Below are 16251 nucleotides of genomic sequence, written 5' to 3'. Positions count from 1 at the left end.
CGGGTAAATTCAAACTTCTTCTCTCACTAGTCGCAGTGGGTATTACTTTTACATCGTTCCTTAAAATCAGAGTTTTTCGGCATGGTTAGATTCATTGCAATAAGCAATTAATAAAAAATTGTTTTTGACGACTAATGTATCATTCCAGGGCATTTTTTACATTTGCAGAGAGTTTGAGATTTAAATTCAATTTTTGAGATCAAGAGTCTTCTTTTCTTGGTCGTAAGCCAGTGGTCTTTTCCACGCGGTTTTTAGTAACATCTGCTTCACACGTATCAGGAAACCTCTGTCTTCTACGAGTTGGTTGTGGTACATCGAACATGTCTGTTAATCAAAATAAATTGTTAATACAAGACGAAATTATACAGCCGAGTACTTTATAAGGTTCTTTACATGTTTATAATCGCCCATTTCGGCGAAGTAAAAGAAATATTTGAAAATTAATTTGTTTTGCCGTTCGTCCTTCCTTTTCATTGACTAATAGAACCTGTATTTGGATTTGACCGCGCTTATACCAACAAAATGGAGCCAAAAGTAGGGCACGATGCTTTAATCAGCCATGCAGTCCTCGCGCGTACTTGATGTAACACACGCAGATTTCAAGCTATCGACAACTTGAATGCTGTTTTCTCGAAACCGCGTTTTTCAAATTGGCGAACACCATAATTCAAAAACTAATCAACGAATTGACTTGATTTGTTTCATGAGAATACACAATTTCATCGACAAGCTGATGAACAACAGCAAACTGGATAATTTTTTTCTGTTTGACAAAAGTAAGCGAATTTTACAGTAAAATATAAAATTTTTCGTTTTTCATGAAGCCATTTTCCGAAATTCGAACTTTTTTCAATTTTTCCGATTAACTACAAGTCTCAGCTTCACAAATCCTATTAAATTTCCTGTGTCAGACATTTGTTTCAAGAGTTATCGTGTTCGTCGCGGCGTTCCTCGACGTGGAAATGGTTGGATGTCTTTTGGCTCTGCGTAACTGAAAACATTTTTTATGATTGTATAAATAATTATTGACGCTTAAGTGCATACTGTTGCCATTTGGCAACATACCGAATTTTATGATATAAAGCCTCAACAAGAGGTACAGATCGTATTCATCCAGAAACATGAGTACCAAAGAAAAATGAAACTCATGCATTTCAGGGTTAACATTACACATTGTTGTCTTGCCTTCAAAATCGTAAAACAAAGCAACGTTCGGTCGAGCGTCTATAGCTTAAAAGTAGAAGAGAGTTTAAATAACAAACTCTTACGCTCGCGCGATCATAAATCGGTCACTTCCGGAAGTCTCTATTCTCGGTACCAGCAGTCTAGGTCCATGCCTTCAATTGGATTAATTAAAAAACAAAGCTCTCATATCCACTAGACAACGCGTTCCATGACCGGGAACTCTAGTGATATGGGGTAACTCACTTCCTGTCAGAATGTGAATCGTACACCGAAAACTAAATATCATAATGACGGTCCGCGTGACCATCCAAGAACACATGCGAATATGTTACAAAACCGAATTTATACACGCGACAAACACGTTAACATACGAACGCGTAAGCCCTTCGCGATCATCCACGCACACGTACAAACCTCAACTAACAACTCGGTAATAAGGTGAACGTTTTAATACTTACAAAGTTACAAACGCGGTCTCAAACGTAATTCCACAAACGTCTGTGTTCGCGCGAGCATGAATCGGTCACTCTCGGTTCTAGCAACTTAGGTTCATGCATTCAGTTGGACCAATCCAAAAATACAGCTCATATACAATAGATAACACGTTTCATGGCGACATGACCGGGAACTCTAGTGATTTGGAAGAACTCACTTTCTTCTAGCACCTGAACACCGTACACCGAAAATTAAGTATCAAATTCACGGTCCGCGCGCAATTATCCGAGAACACACACGAATATGCGAAAGGTACACGGTTATAAAATAGAATACAAACGCACACGCGACCGAACACATTAACGTACAAACGCTCGAGTCCTGCGCGATGATATACGCGATCGAGAACTTCCTACGCCCGCACATATCTGAACCGTACAATGAATATCACATTCAGAATCACGGCCCGCTGCAATTGGTCTTAAGCAGTGTTTTAGTGGGTGACATTTCCCGCCTCGTCTGCAATTGAAGTGAGTGATTTTAACAGGGAACCCTTCCGAGAAGCTAGCTCTACGACTCCAGTAGGACAACTCTCAAAAAAATGAGAAATGATAAAATTGCTAATAAACAACAAACAAGTTGAAACAAAGCTACATTCCGTAGCGGGTCTTTACCTGATCGATAGTAGCAGTAGTACTATAATTGCTTTTTATTTATCTCTTGTATCTTTTTTGTACATGGAATTTACATTTAAGTGATATAGTTTGTACTTTTCAGCTTTGGTATAAATATGCTTTTAATACTATTTTTGCCTTTCTCATATAAAGAAAGGCTATGCAATCACTCCAAAAATCGATTGCCTAACCGAGGCCCGGAGGGCCGTTTCATATCCCATTCGATTCAGTTCGTCGAGATCGCAAAATGTCTGTGTGTATGTATGTGTGTGTGTCAAATAATGTCACTCAATTTTCTAAGAGATGGCTGAACCGATTTGCACAAACTCAGTTTCAAATGAACGTATATCGCTCCCATAAGACGCTATTGAATTTTAAGTTGATCGGACTGCCGGTTCCGGAGTTACGGGTTGAAGAGTGTGGTCACAGCAAATTCCCATACAAACTGGTAACCCCATGATGTCCGAATAATGAAAATACATATTAACCTACGTTCAACATTACTTGGATTTGCGGGTCTAGATCACTAGTTTTGATCTTGATGCCCCCTGGAAAGTTCCCGAGCTAATGTCACACCTAATTGCCAGCAAACTCATCGATGTTTACAAACTTGATTTCAAATGAAAGATATAATACTCCCATTGACTGCTATTGAATTTCATTCAGTTCTGACTTTTGGTTCCGGAGTTACAGGTTGGTAATTGCGGTCACATAGGAATTTCTCATATAAACCGGTACAATCGTAATACCTCATAGGTTTAAAATCTATTGAAATGAACATCAAATTACATCTTTTCGCAGGCCTAGATCACTGATGGCGAATCAAAAATTATTGGAATGTATTGTCCACTATCGATAATTCCGGAAGTCCCAGCGTTCCGGGCAAATTCCAGATCTAAAGCCACTTCGGTGATGACAACCAAATTTCACAAACCTAGTCTCAAATGGAAGGTATAATATGAAGTTCGGTGTTGAACTCTCCATCTACCCCTCCACCTCCTACCTCTCAACTTCCAGCCCTCTTTCACCTCCCACCCTCTCAGACCAACCTCCCACATGCATTCCCTTCATCCACCCCGTATACTATGATAAGTTAGATGATTCCCGACGCATCCTCCCTCTCCTACTAATTATATCCCTTCCCTTCTCCACCATGAAGTTAACATGAAGACAACATTGAACTCACGCTGATTAAGCTGTATAAATATTATATTTTTATTTATTTCAAGTGTGTCAGTATCGACATGTTGCTTATCAGGTTCGTGACAGTCGTGCAGTTATATATGCACATCAAGTGTAATAAGAATGTAATAGACATTTCCACAATGTTATATTGAACATAACCAGCCATTAAAGCATAGTTTGGATAAATGAGAAAGGCAGAATTGCATCACTAGGTGGATTCAGACAGGTTTTTTACATTCAATTTACATTCGTAGTGATATTCATTGCCGATTGTACGGAATTATGTTTGCTACCTGGTCGATAGAGCTCGCAGCTAATTCTCAGTATACAAGACAAACATGATCCTGCTGATACTATGAATCCCTACTGATTGGGACGCGAAAATATGACGACTGCCTTATGAGAACCTCTGAACCACCAGGATTAAACTATTAATGTACGTACCACACATAAAAACAAGGCGTCGTACATGTCTGAAAAATGATGACAATCCTTCATTTTAAGAAATAAGATGACATCGTGTAAGATCACAATTAAAACCATCAAGAATCCAACCACTGCAGTATGATCCCAAAACCGTATTTAAAATTACAAAACTTTGGGAAACTTTTTTAGTATTTTATTGGCGGTTTTTTCGTATTAGTGAAATTAGTGTGGTCCTTGCGGTTAGGGTGTTCCAAGGATCAACCAACGTTGGATCAACTTTATTGATATGTAAAATCTACCTACGTAATGTTCTACAAAGTTATAAAACAAGTAAATTGAAATAATTTTGTTGAATAAACTTGATGGCTATGGCTAACGGTTCATATTTCACAATGTTTTAAAGATTTACGGTAGGGAGGCTTTCGAAAAATCGGTTTTGATGTATTATCTCTCCATGTGTTAATTGCTTATAAATGCTTTGTTCTAGAGACTGTTGCAACTTTTATTGACGCACATTTTTGCAGAAGCTATAAATCAAAATGTCTTCAAGGGCACATTTCAATCTGTCCATTTGATAGATCAAAGTTTTATTGTGGAAAATACTGCACAACAGCAACTAAATGCCAAATGATCGCGGATTTATAACAGCGACCCGTAAAACAGAATCAAATTGGAACTTCCAACCGCCATCAGCAAATAAGCAATATCACCGATGATCTGGACGTTAACGATAACGCGAGAGAATACAACCGGGCAGACCTCGAAGTTACGGTGGGCAACACAGATAATGCTTCACTACCAAGAGAAATTATCATAGCACGCAGTAGTAGACTTTGCCAATAGGATACAACAGAAAGAGATTGAATTAAGTTATGTTATTTTTTACGTATTCTAAAAATATAAAAGGCCAATGGCTCATTCAAACTTAAGCACTAAGCTCTGTGAAATAAAATAATATAGAAAAACAGTCCTAGAGAAGGGTCCAAATTAGATATTAAAAATGAATAGCATATTTGAATGATAATATCAATAAAAACTTTAAATATGTCTGAGTACCTCAAGTTTAATTTTTATTTGAATATCATAATCTACTTATCGCAAAGTGATCAAGTTCTGATTTTAAAGGGTTATGAACGGCTCCTAATACTGTTCAGATTTAATCGTGATATATTTCCGCCAGTTCAAAGAAGTGGTTTCGAGAAATATGCGTTTAAAATCTTCAACTCGCTAGGGATATACCTAAGGGATGTTACGGCAGAATAGAAAAGTGTATGTACATTTAAATATTATTGACGCCTTACATTTGTTGGCATATCAATCAAAGAACCATAAACCAACATGGTGTGCCAATCAAATATTCGATTTTTATGAAAATTCAACAGTAGTGTGATAATCTCTGCTTATTAGTTCAACAATCTCTAAGTTGCAAGCACAAATTGAAGCTGCGAACAAATAGCAAGCTGCGGTTTAGGTTCCGCAAATGAAATCCTCATAGCGATTGCCGCGACCTCCAATGATTTCATGTTTGGTTAAATTCCGTCAGATGGCACGGATCTGTTCGATTTCCCAACCCACAATGTCGAAGGAAAACGTCAAAATGTGCAACATACACTAATGCGCCGGTTTTCCGATGAGGCCAACACATACCGAAGCATATCGCCTTTACTTCAGGCATTTGAGTTGAACTCGTAATATTTACACTGCTTGCTGCGATGCCGAATGTGTGAAGCTGGCTGAAATCGACAATATTTTTCTCTACTACACACACATGCACACTAGCTGCCTTGATGTACACATTGCTTTATTCTTGGTCTTTGAGAGCAGCGCTGGTGTAGTAACACATCATTCGCAGAGAAAGTTCAGCTAGCCCAGGAAGGCCCAGAAGGAAGAAAAATATTGTCCACGGATTTTCGGAGATATGCTGCCCGGTTTTGTACCTGCATAGAGCGGAACTACATTGTGCATATCCGGAAACTGCGGGTGGAGAAGCTGTCGTTCCGATAGGATATCAGGTAGGTTTCAAATCATCTTTGAAGTTTGCTAATATTTTTTTTTCTTTCATCGTTGGTTATGTCTCGAGAGTATCCATTTTATGCTTTTGGGGAATGTGATGGTATCGAATGGAGCGAAAAGTTCCAATGGTTGTCTGTACCACCTCAGCATTGCAGAATTCAATTCTAGCAGATAATTGGCCTTGGATGCATGCAGTTTTACAAGAATGTTATTCGAATCGTGCCACATCGGGGATTCAATGACAGGCAAGGCTATGTTCATTGTGTTCTTTTCGTTATTGAATTTAAGCATTTTTGGGTAGTTGGGTGAAATATGTGGTCATACGTTTGTTTGGGTAAGTACATTTCTTGTAAACATCTAGTAGTCATGAATCAACTAGCTGATCTAAATTCGATAATTTTTTCTATTCTCTGACCTATAATAGTTCTCAGAATACACAACGAGATGGCGCTTCTATAATTACGCGTATTCAATTTTTTGCGAATAAAAAAATTGATTTTTTAGATGAATCGCTGCTACTGTATAAAATATATTTGAATAATCGCAATAAGCATAAACTTATGTAGATAATGAACGGTGTGATATCCCACTCCTCCATTACACTATATAAGCGCATTATTTCGTCCACTGGTACACACGTACCTGTGTGTAAGTGTAGTATGCTTTTCCGTGCAGGTTTTCTGACTTTATTTTATTCGCAATAACTACTTTGTTCTTGCCTGTAGCGGTTTTTTCATTCCTTAGCTACGCTGCCACAATCTCTGGCATTTTGATGAACGTAAATAACGCAATGATAACGTCCACGTTTAGTGAAAATTTCGAATGCTCTGAAATTGGAATAATTCCTTCAAGCGCACGAATATTTCAGCAATTTGTCCAATTCACCATATTTTTTCAGTTTCTGGTATTTCGTTAAGGAGATCCTATTATGCAAGCTAGCTAAGGATAAGAGGAGCTATTAATTTAGTTGCAAAAATTCAACAGTATAACCTGCTGGTTCTATTATCTGAACGTTAATATTATGATGATTACTAACTACGCGCTGAGATGTTCAATCCAGGGTATTCTTGACCACGGAATGATTTATATAATGCCTTGACGAGCAATGCTGATCCGATTGATCTGCAAAAAGTTAGTCTTTCCTCCATTTTTCTTTTTTTTGCGTATTATCGTATTACGAGAATAATTGAGCAACTACAAATACTACTATACTAATTATTGATTCATTTGATTTCTTCCTGGCCCGGGTTGGTGTTTGTACGTATGAAGGCTCAGTGCGTGGTAATGATGATATACAAAATTACAATCGATCAATGTTTTAATAGTTATCGTTAATTAAACTTTTTATTAAGCCAGTTCCGTTCAAAGACGGTCTTGTTTCAAAATACTTTAACACTGTTCCGTGTTGCAGTCAGACGTTGCTTGAGGTAGTACATCTTGTATGCCTTTAAGTGGATGTAACACAACACTTAGCTACAGCAAACCTGTATTATCGCAAGTAATTTTATTCTACCACTAATTTTTTTTTCTCGTGACGTTCCAACAGATACTGTAATCATGTCCTCGACCAGTCAGAATAGGGACACTGCTACGTTGGTTAACACCATAGCTTCGCCAACGGTTACCATGGTGTCATCATCGATCTCAGGTTCCATGATCGACAGTCGGAATGTGTACAAACTGTCCCCGACGAAGACAGGCATAATCAGCCCTCAGCAGCAGCAGGACATTGTGAAAATTAGACTCACAAAGGACGACAGTGGAACAGGTATTGGCTATACGAAGACGATTATCAGCACCGCTCAGACTTTTCAAGGTAATCGACCAAGCATTATAAGTCAAGCGAACTCATCACTAATCGTACTCGATAAGGATATGAATCTAACCATGAACAAACGCGACACTATTAAAACATATTTCGTCAAGAAACCCCCGGCTACCGTTGAGCGGATCGATCCCGGTTCGCCACCAAAAAGCTCGTCCAAAAACGTTAAAAAATCAAACCTCGTTTCAGATAAGGCAGCTAGTAAAACCACACCGCAAAAATTGAGCTTCAACCTAGCACAGCAGCCTACGTTACAGCTTAAAACTGCCCAAAACAAAATTGTATTGGTAAAAATGCTCCCTAAAATACCGCAGAGCGGTCCCCAAGTTATTGCAGCCCCAACTTCAAGAAGTAGCGTCTCACCAACTACCATTGCCCTGGCTAGGAGTGTTCAAGGCTTACGTCCGCTGCCGCCTATGGTATCACCCCCAAAATCTACCATTTCCGCGTACCTCGCAGCAAGGACACCTGAAAAGAAAGAAACTACTGGATCAGAAATCGCTAGGTCCGAGAGTATGTCTTCAATATCTTCAAATTTCACGCTGGCCACGATACCATCAACTACAGACAGTTTTACCGACATAAATAAACAACTCAGTACTACAGTAAGCAATTGTAGTTTTGAGCAATATTCAACGACAGACATACCACAGGAATCTAAAACAGAGACGAGCTCTGGCGGAACAATAAACGTTAGTTCGACGATGGACGTGGGAAATAACGACGAAAATGATGGCGTTGGTACAGCAAGTGCAAAATTTTCACGTGAGATGAATAGTTTAAAGGCTTCGCAGAGCAGTTCTAAAATTCTCACCGAGTTTATGCAAGACTCAATGTCATCGGAGAAGCTACGTAAAAGACGTCGGTCACGATACGATGGAGATGATAGCCGGAGTTGTGGCAGCTCAACGCCCACGTCGCAAAAACGAAATTCCGTTTGTGGGCGGGATGATGAAGATATGGAAGATGGCAGTCCATCGACCAGTAGTAAGCGCTCAGGAATGCGGTCAGCGAATGCTGAATTTTCTATGAAACAACGGAAGTTTCTCAGCAGCATACATCAGAATAGTGATGGATCCGATAATTCTGACCACGAACAAGATTCAACGAACCACAAGAAGAACTATCAAAGTCATGTACCAGTTGCGCCAAAGGTAATTATTTTTAAATATTGCAACCTTGTCCATTTTCTATAATACTTTGCGATCTTTTTTACCAGCCTGGATGGGATAAATTCTGCTGGCGCTGCAAGACGTGTGAGCCGGGACTGGAGACGTGCGCTGGGTGTATCCGGTGTTTTCATCCGGTTTGTTTGAAGCTGAACCCAGCGTTTTTCATTGTGGAGAAAAAATGGAACTGTCCTGAGTGCATCAAGTTGCAATCAACTGAAGAAACATGCTCAGACATCGACGGCAAGCCGACGAAGGACAAACTCAAGATTGACAGTCTCACCGTTTCGCTCAAATTCGCTATGAAACGAATGCAGCAACTGAAAGGGGTAAGTCGTTCGATTAGGAAATTATTACTAAATTGTTTAGATTATTGCGACCCTCGCCCATTAGAAGGCTTTGGTTTGATTTTTGACTCGGTCAATCAATATTCAAGATATTGATATTATTTTATACGCATTTCATTGATAGTAGGTCGGGTAATCTAAAGTTCTTCCTCGCATGCCTATGCCAATAGCGAATGCTAATCGGACGAATTAGCAACTGTCTGCCAAGTAAATACCGGTCCTCGGGAAGAGGACTAAATTTTGCGCCTGTTTGTCTCGAAGTGTGTAACGTCATGTCATATTTTGTCCAGACTATGTATCAAGCTCCTAACAACGCGTGTTTTATCGTCAGTGATGCAATTAAAACTTCCGCATTGATTCCGCTTCTGTCTGGTTCCTGGTCTCCTCTTGGGTCCCCTAGGTCTGAATCGATTATTAACTAAATCAGAGAGCGCTGATAATCGTAATGTCGACGAATACTAATTTCCCTGTAACTATGTATTCTGCCAGTTATTATTCCGGTTGTAGTGTGTACCAATGATTATTTTGTTTGAAAATCAAAAAGTATTTAATTGTTAGAACTAAGTCATAGTGAACAGACATCCAGATTCGAACAAACAAGTTTAAAATGCTTGTTTTCCCGAGCAGAGTTTGACAAAAAATTGAAAACTAAACTTGATGTTGTGATGTTCGGCAAATGATTAAAATGGTTTTGGTCACGTCGATGAAAATAGCGCTTTCTGTTTATATTGCATATCGATTCCCACTTTAAATGAAATGAACGGCATCGAAGATCCCTCCTTCCACGCTGGAACAAGTTTCTTCACTGCGGCAGGGTTAACACCGAGCGAATCTTTGACCATTTCGGCGATATCATTTTCACTCACTGTATTTCTAATACGCGTAAAGAACAACCAACACACATTAGCAGAAATGCTATTCGGAGCTAACGAATGTATGTCTCACGATTCACTTTTCGAACCTTGTTTCAATTTGATCGATGAGAGCGGTGAAGACTGAGCCAGGGGCGAGGATGCAAAATGCCTACCTTTTCTGCGGCTGTAATTTTTCTGCCTACATTCTCATTTCTCTTTCAACGCTGCTGTCGTTCGCTATTGCAGGACGCCCAGCGCTGTATGGCAGTCTGCAAGCAAAGCAGTAACATGACTAAAAATACTGCCCCCAGTACAGCCACCAGACGCGAGCGGTTCAGCTTCTCTTTCCTTATTTTACACTTTTTAATATTTTTAATCTATTCAATATTTTTAATCACAAACGACGACAAAGAATGCGGTTCGTTTACGCCACGACCGGAATAACGCTTTTGTGTGCGGGCCTCTTCCTTTGACTATGCAGAGAAAAGTGTACAAAGCGAGAGAACAAATTTTACTACGCCACACTCTCACCGAGCAGTCGGAGTACATGAGCAAAACAAAAATGTATTCTACTGCTCTACGGGAAAATGTACTCGATTTGGCTACCGTTCTGGCAAGAGCTGTAGTGATGCGTCGCTGTAGCGGGCTGTACGGCTTGTGCAAATGTAAATATACCGAAAAAATGTAGTTTACCGGTACCGTTGGCATCCCTGGCCAGGGGTGCGGTTTGTGAAGGTGCTAATACGTCGAGATTCGTTCGAGCCAGTTCCATAATTGTTTCATTCATTGTTGTAACTTGAATCTTTAACTTGCATACTTCATCTAACAAATCCGATTCACACACGGTTTGGGATGCAGTGTTGACAGCGGAAGCAGCGACTGATCAGGCTGGATTGGAAGCAGGAGCTTCAGAAATCAGTTTTCTCTTGTTAATGAATGCTTCGAAACGGCGAACATCGCACATGATCACTGTGCATGGAGTACACATCCAAGCGATATTTCGGTGCCTATCACATCTGTCCAAATCATCAACAGTCAGTGCAACGCATTCGGCGTGATACTGTTCTGAACAAAAACCTTCGCAGACGATATAATTTTGGCCATACAAGATAGCAGTGAAGCATTTGCCACATTCCATATTTCACTAGCTTATTGTTTGCGTGGAGTGAGCTATACGGTAATGTCTCGTATGTAACACCGTCAGATTGTTGTGATGGACAATAGATACAATAGCGACGACAGCTAATTGAAACGAAATTCGTTTTAAAATCCTTTATCTTAAATACGTTTATTTAGGCCCAAATGCTTTAGCTTAACGAGGCCGATAATTCATTTTTTTTAATTACATGTCACATGTTAGTGGGGGAAGGGAAAGCCGTATTTAGGGGCGGCTTGCTTCCCTCTTATGTAAGTAAAGGAAAAAGGTAGGAAGTGGGATACATGTTGTGTAATTGACATCGTCGTTTGCTGATTGATCATTGTGGCGGATATGCACACTTTGTTGTAGTGTTGTAGTTTCCAGCCTGTAATCGCAGGGGCGAGGGGAGGGTCGATATTTCGGATAATTATTGGTACTCTGATGCTGTCATGATGTTCTCTATATCATCTGCATGTGAGGTATGTCATGATGTTCTGGGTAGACGGTTGAAGGGTATGCACCGAAGACTCGTGAAGCAATGCCATGAGGGGAAAATGTATTAAACTTGGACATCAATGGTTTTCAAAAAGATATAGATAAGAAAAATATAGGGGTGGTCACGGCTTGCCGGGACGTCCCGGACTGGCACATAGGGTGATCTACTCGGGCCCGAAGGGAATCTATTAGTTGGGACCTGGCAACACAGTACTCTGCGCACAGCCAAACAACATGCTCGATGTCGTGATAGCCGTTCTCACAAACACAATGATTACTTTCAGCAAGCCCTATACGACGGAAATGCGCGTCAAACGAGTAATGGTTGGACATGATCCTTGACATCGTACGAATAAAGTCCCGGTTCACATCCAACCCCTTAAACCAAGCATTCGTTGATACATTCGGGATAATGGAATGTAGCCACCGTCCCAGATGCCCATTGCTCCATGAGGTTTGCCAACTGTCGAGCGTCCTTTGACGAGAGATACTGAAAAATTCGTTGAAGCAAATTGGTCTTTCGTAAGTGTCGCCTTCTAATGCGCCCACCTTGGCTAAAGAGTCCGCCTTCTCATTGCCCGCAATAGAACAATGTGACGGGACCCAAACCAAGGTAATCTGGTAAGATTTTTCAGATAAAGCACTCAGATATTCCCGTATTTTCCCCAGGAAATACGGCGAGTGCTTTCCAGGCTTCGCCGCACGGATGGCCTCAATGGAGCTGAGACTATCCGAAACGATGAAGTAATGGTCTGAGGGCAGGGTGTTAATGATCCCGAGAGTATACTGAATGGCAGCTAATTCTGCGACGTAAATTGAAGCAGGATCATTGAGTTTGAATGAGGCAGCAAGATTTTCGTTGAAGATACCGAAGCCTGTGGACCCGTCGAGAATTGATCCGTCAGTGTAGAATATTTTGGCGCAGTCGACTTGATGGTATTTGTTATAGAAAATATTTGGGACCACTTGTGGGCGAATATGATCCGGAATTCCACAAATCTCTTCCTTCATGGATGTGTCGAAAAATACAGTTGGATCAGAAGTATCTAAGAGATGAGCACGGTTGACGTTATACGTAGACCAATTGATGTTCTGTGCCATGTAATCGAAGTACAAGGACATGAATCGAGTCTGAGAATTAAGCTCGACAAGCCTTTCGCAATTTGCAATCACCAATGGTTTCAGAATATCGCATCGAATGAGCAATCGATATGAGAGGTCCCAAAATCGATTTTTCAGCAGAAGAACGCCCGCCAGCACTTCGAGACTCATCGTATGGGTCCAGTGCATGCAACCCAAGGCAATACGCAAGCAACGATACTGGATTCGCTCCAGTTTGATGAAGTGTATGTTCGCAGCGGAGCGAAAGCAGAAACATCTGTACTCCAACACTGATAATATCTTTGTTTGGTACAGCCTGATTAGGTCTCCTGGATGGGCACCCCACCATGTTCCAGTTATTGTACGGAAAAAGTTGATCCTTTGTTAACACTTCTGTTTCAGATACCTAATGCGACATCCCCAGGTACCTTTAGAGTCGAACCATACCCGAGATATTTGAATGTTGAAGCCTGAGCAATAGTTTGATCCATTAATTGAAGCTGTAGTTGCGCTGGTTCACGTTTTCTAGAAAATACGACTAGCTCAGTTTTCTCCGTGGAGAACTCGAGACCCAGCTGGAGAGCCCAAGCAGACAAATTGTCCAAGGTATCTTGCAGTGGTCCTTGCAAGTCGACGGCTTTAGGACTTGTAATAGAGACCACACCGTCATCTGCAAGCTGCCTTAGCGCGCAGGAATTGACAAAACATTAGTCAATGTCATTCACGTAAAAATTGTAGAGGAGAGGGCTTAGACATGAGCCCTGGGGAAGGCCCATGTAGCTAAATCGTGATGTCGATAAATCGCCATGCGAGAAATGCATTTGTTTTTCAGACAACAGGTTTAGCAAAAAGTTATTTAAAATTGGCGAAAGACCATGCTGGTGCAACTTCTCATAAAGAATGTTGATCGAAACTGAATCGAAAGCCCCCTTAATATCCAAGAATACTGATGCCATCTGCTCTTTGTTAGCATATGCCATTTGAATTTCTGCTGAGAGCAACGCAAGGCAATCGTTCGTCCCTTTGCCTTTGCGGAAGCCAAATTGTGTATCTGACAGTAAGCCATTTGTTTCGACCCAATTATCGAGGCGAAACAAGATCATTTTTTCGAATAACTTCCGGATACAGGACAGCATTGCAATCGGACGATACGAATTGTGGTCGGAGGGTGGTTTTCCTGGTTTTTGGATGGCGATGACCCTCACCTGTCTCCAGTCATGTGGGACAATGTTACCCTCAAGAAACCTATTAAATAAATTCAACAAGCGTCTTTTGGCAGTGTCTGGCAGATTCTTCAACAAGTTGAATTAGATTCTATCTGGCCCCGGGGCTTTATTGTTACATGATAAGAGAGCAAGTGAGAACTCCACCATCGTAAACGGTGTTTCGTTCGCGGTATTGTAAGGCGACGCGGCGCGGTAAATTTTCGGAATCCGGACAAACCTTCTTGGCGAAATCGAATATCCAACGGTTTGAATATTCCACGCTCTCGTTAGTACTGTTTCGGTTTCGCTTACGTCGGGCCGTGTCCCAAAGAGTGCTCATCGATGTTTCTCTTGTTAACCCGTCGACAAACCGGCGCCAGTAACTGTGTTTCTTGGCTTTCATAAAATTTTTCATTCGCTTTTCTAATATCGCGTACAGTCGATAGCTAGCGACTAACTCGTCGTTCCGGAAGGCTTTATACGCGGCAGCCTTCTCCGCGTACACGTCTGAGCACTCTTTGTCCCACCACGGGTTGGGAGAACGTTTTTGGATGTTCACGTCGGGTACTCGTTTCGTCTGAGTTTGAATCGCGCTATCGAGAATCGAGTTGGACAAAAACTTATATTCTTCCTCCGGGGGAAGTACCTGTGTTGAATCGATAGTTTTGGATATCTCAGCAGCGTAGCTCTTCCAATCAATGTTTCGTGTGAGGTCATAGGGAACATTGATTGGTGCCGATGGTCTTGAAGCAGTGGTGATTGCAATTACAATTGGTAAGTGGTCACTACCGTGGGGATCAGATATTACCTTCCACTTGCAATCTAACCGTAGTGATGTCGAGCATAAAGATATGTCCAGTGCACTTGCTTGCGCAGGTGGTCTAGGAATCCGTGTCATTTCCCCTGTGTTCAGAATTGTCATATTGAAGTTGTCACAAAGGTCTTGAATTGTCGAAGATCGATTATCGTCGTATAGACAGCCCCACCCCGTACCGTGAGAGTTAAAGTCTCCAAGCAGCAGGCGGGGCGAGGGAAGGTGTTCAATCACGTTGGAGAATCTTCGATATCCCATCATGGCCCTAGGAGGAATGTAAATAGAAGCAATGCAAAGATTGTTGTTTGACAAGCGACAACTTCAATGCCTGGCGTCGAAGGGAGGTTGATTCGATTGAAGGAGTAGCACTTTTTGATCCCTAAAAGTACCCCCCCATATGAGTCTTCTCGATCCAAGCGGATAATGTTAAAATCGTGGAAGTTGAGGTTTATATTAGAAGTTAGCCATGTTTCACATAGGGAAAATGCATCACAATGATTGTAATTTAGCAAGTGTTTTAATGAATCAATTTTGGGGATAATACTTCTGCAGTTCCACTGTAAAACAGTGATCAGATCCCTGATTCCGTCTAATAAGTTAGCCATCGAAGGATACGATCGCTGTAAGGAGGGGCCATTGTTCAGTCAACTGTTTTAAAAATGTTCTTACTGTTGGTAGAATAGCAACCAGCAAGCTTTTCATAGGATCGGTAATGTTAAAAGCTGTGAATATCCAGTCCACAATGTCAGAAAATTTAAGGAATCCCGTTTTAGGTTGAGTTTCTGACTGCAAAATTGGAGCACTTGGGATTTTTAGTGCCCCGGGGAGTGGAACTCCTGGTTGTATCTCAATTTCCCAAAACCAGGAGGTATTATCTTCGGATTTGTACCAACACTTCCAGTTGATGAATTATTTTTATTTTGTACCCTTGTTTGGGACAACCTAGGACCCTTACGAGGAAGTTCAGGTGAGTTTTGATTAGGTCTTTTTCTAGAGTTTCCAAGCGGAGCCAAAGAATGCCCCTCGCAAGGGTCGTTAGAGGCGTTAACGTCAGTTGGCAAGAGAGCGAATGGGTTTTCGGAGATAAGTGGAACAGCTCTTTTAAGCATTTCTGCGTAAGAGCGTCTGGAGCGATCTTTGGCGGATCGCTTCAGTTTATCCGCGCGAAGTTTGTACGTTGGGCATGTCAAAAGTGCATGCGGATTCTCCCCACAGTAAACACATCTCAGCGGGCCTACTGCAAGTATCATCCGCATGGCGTTCCCCACATTTACCGCATTCAGCTCATGTACTGACAAAGTGATAAAGTTAGTTTTTTTCACTCGCAAGTGAGTCGTAGCTTCCAACAAAAACTTTATTTTCTTCTCGGAAAAAGCTCACCACTG

General features: G+C 41.1%; 1 protein-coding gene across 8 annotated transcripts in view; it reads left to right on the top strand.

Annotated features, from left to right (window-relative positions):
• Positions 1-5654: 5654 nt before the first annotated feature.
• The window catches only part of LOC131684371 (MYND-type zinc finger-containing chromatin reader ZMYND8-like), a 33810-nt gene continuing 23213 nt past the window's right edge, over positions 5655-16251 (top strand). Inside the window, exons 1-4 of one of the 8 annotated variants that reach the window (XM_058967196.1) lie at positions 5977-6252; positions 7465-7878; positions 7933-8897; positions 8963-9241. In XM_058967196.1, coding sequence (XP_058823179.1) covers positions 6231-6252; positions 7465-7878; positions 7933-8897; positions 8963-9241 — 1680 coding nt within the window. In that variant the 5' untranslated portion in view covers positions 5977-6230. Of the gene's footprint in view, positions 5918-5976; positions 6253-7464; positions 8898-8962; positions 9242-16251 lie in introns of those variants that run through there. The other 7 variants (XM_058967199.1, XM_058967198.1, XM_058967202.1 and 4 more) reach the window with 7 other exon arrangements.

Source organism: Topomyia yanbarensis, chromosome 2 (genome assembly GCF_030247195.1).
Source record: "Topomyia yanbarensis strain Yona2022 chromosome 2, ASM3024719v1, whole genome shotgun sequence".
NCBI classification, from domain to species: Eukaryota; Metazoa; Arthropoda; class Insecta; order Diptera; family Culicidae; genus Topomyia; species Topomyia yanbarensis.
Note: the sequence above shows the minus strand (reverse complement) of the source record. Positions and strands in the feature narration are given on the sequence as shown.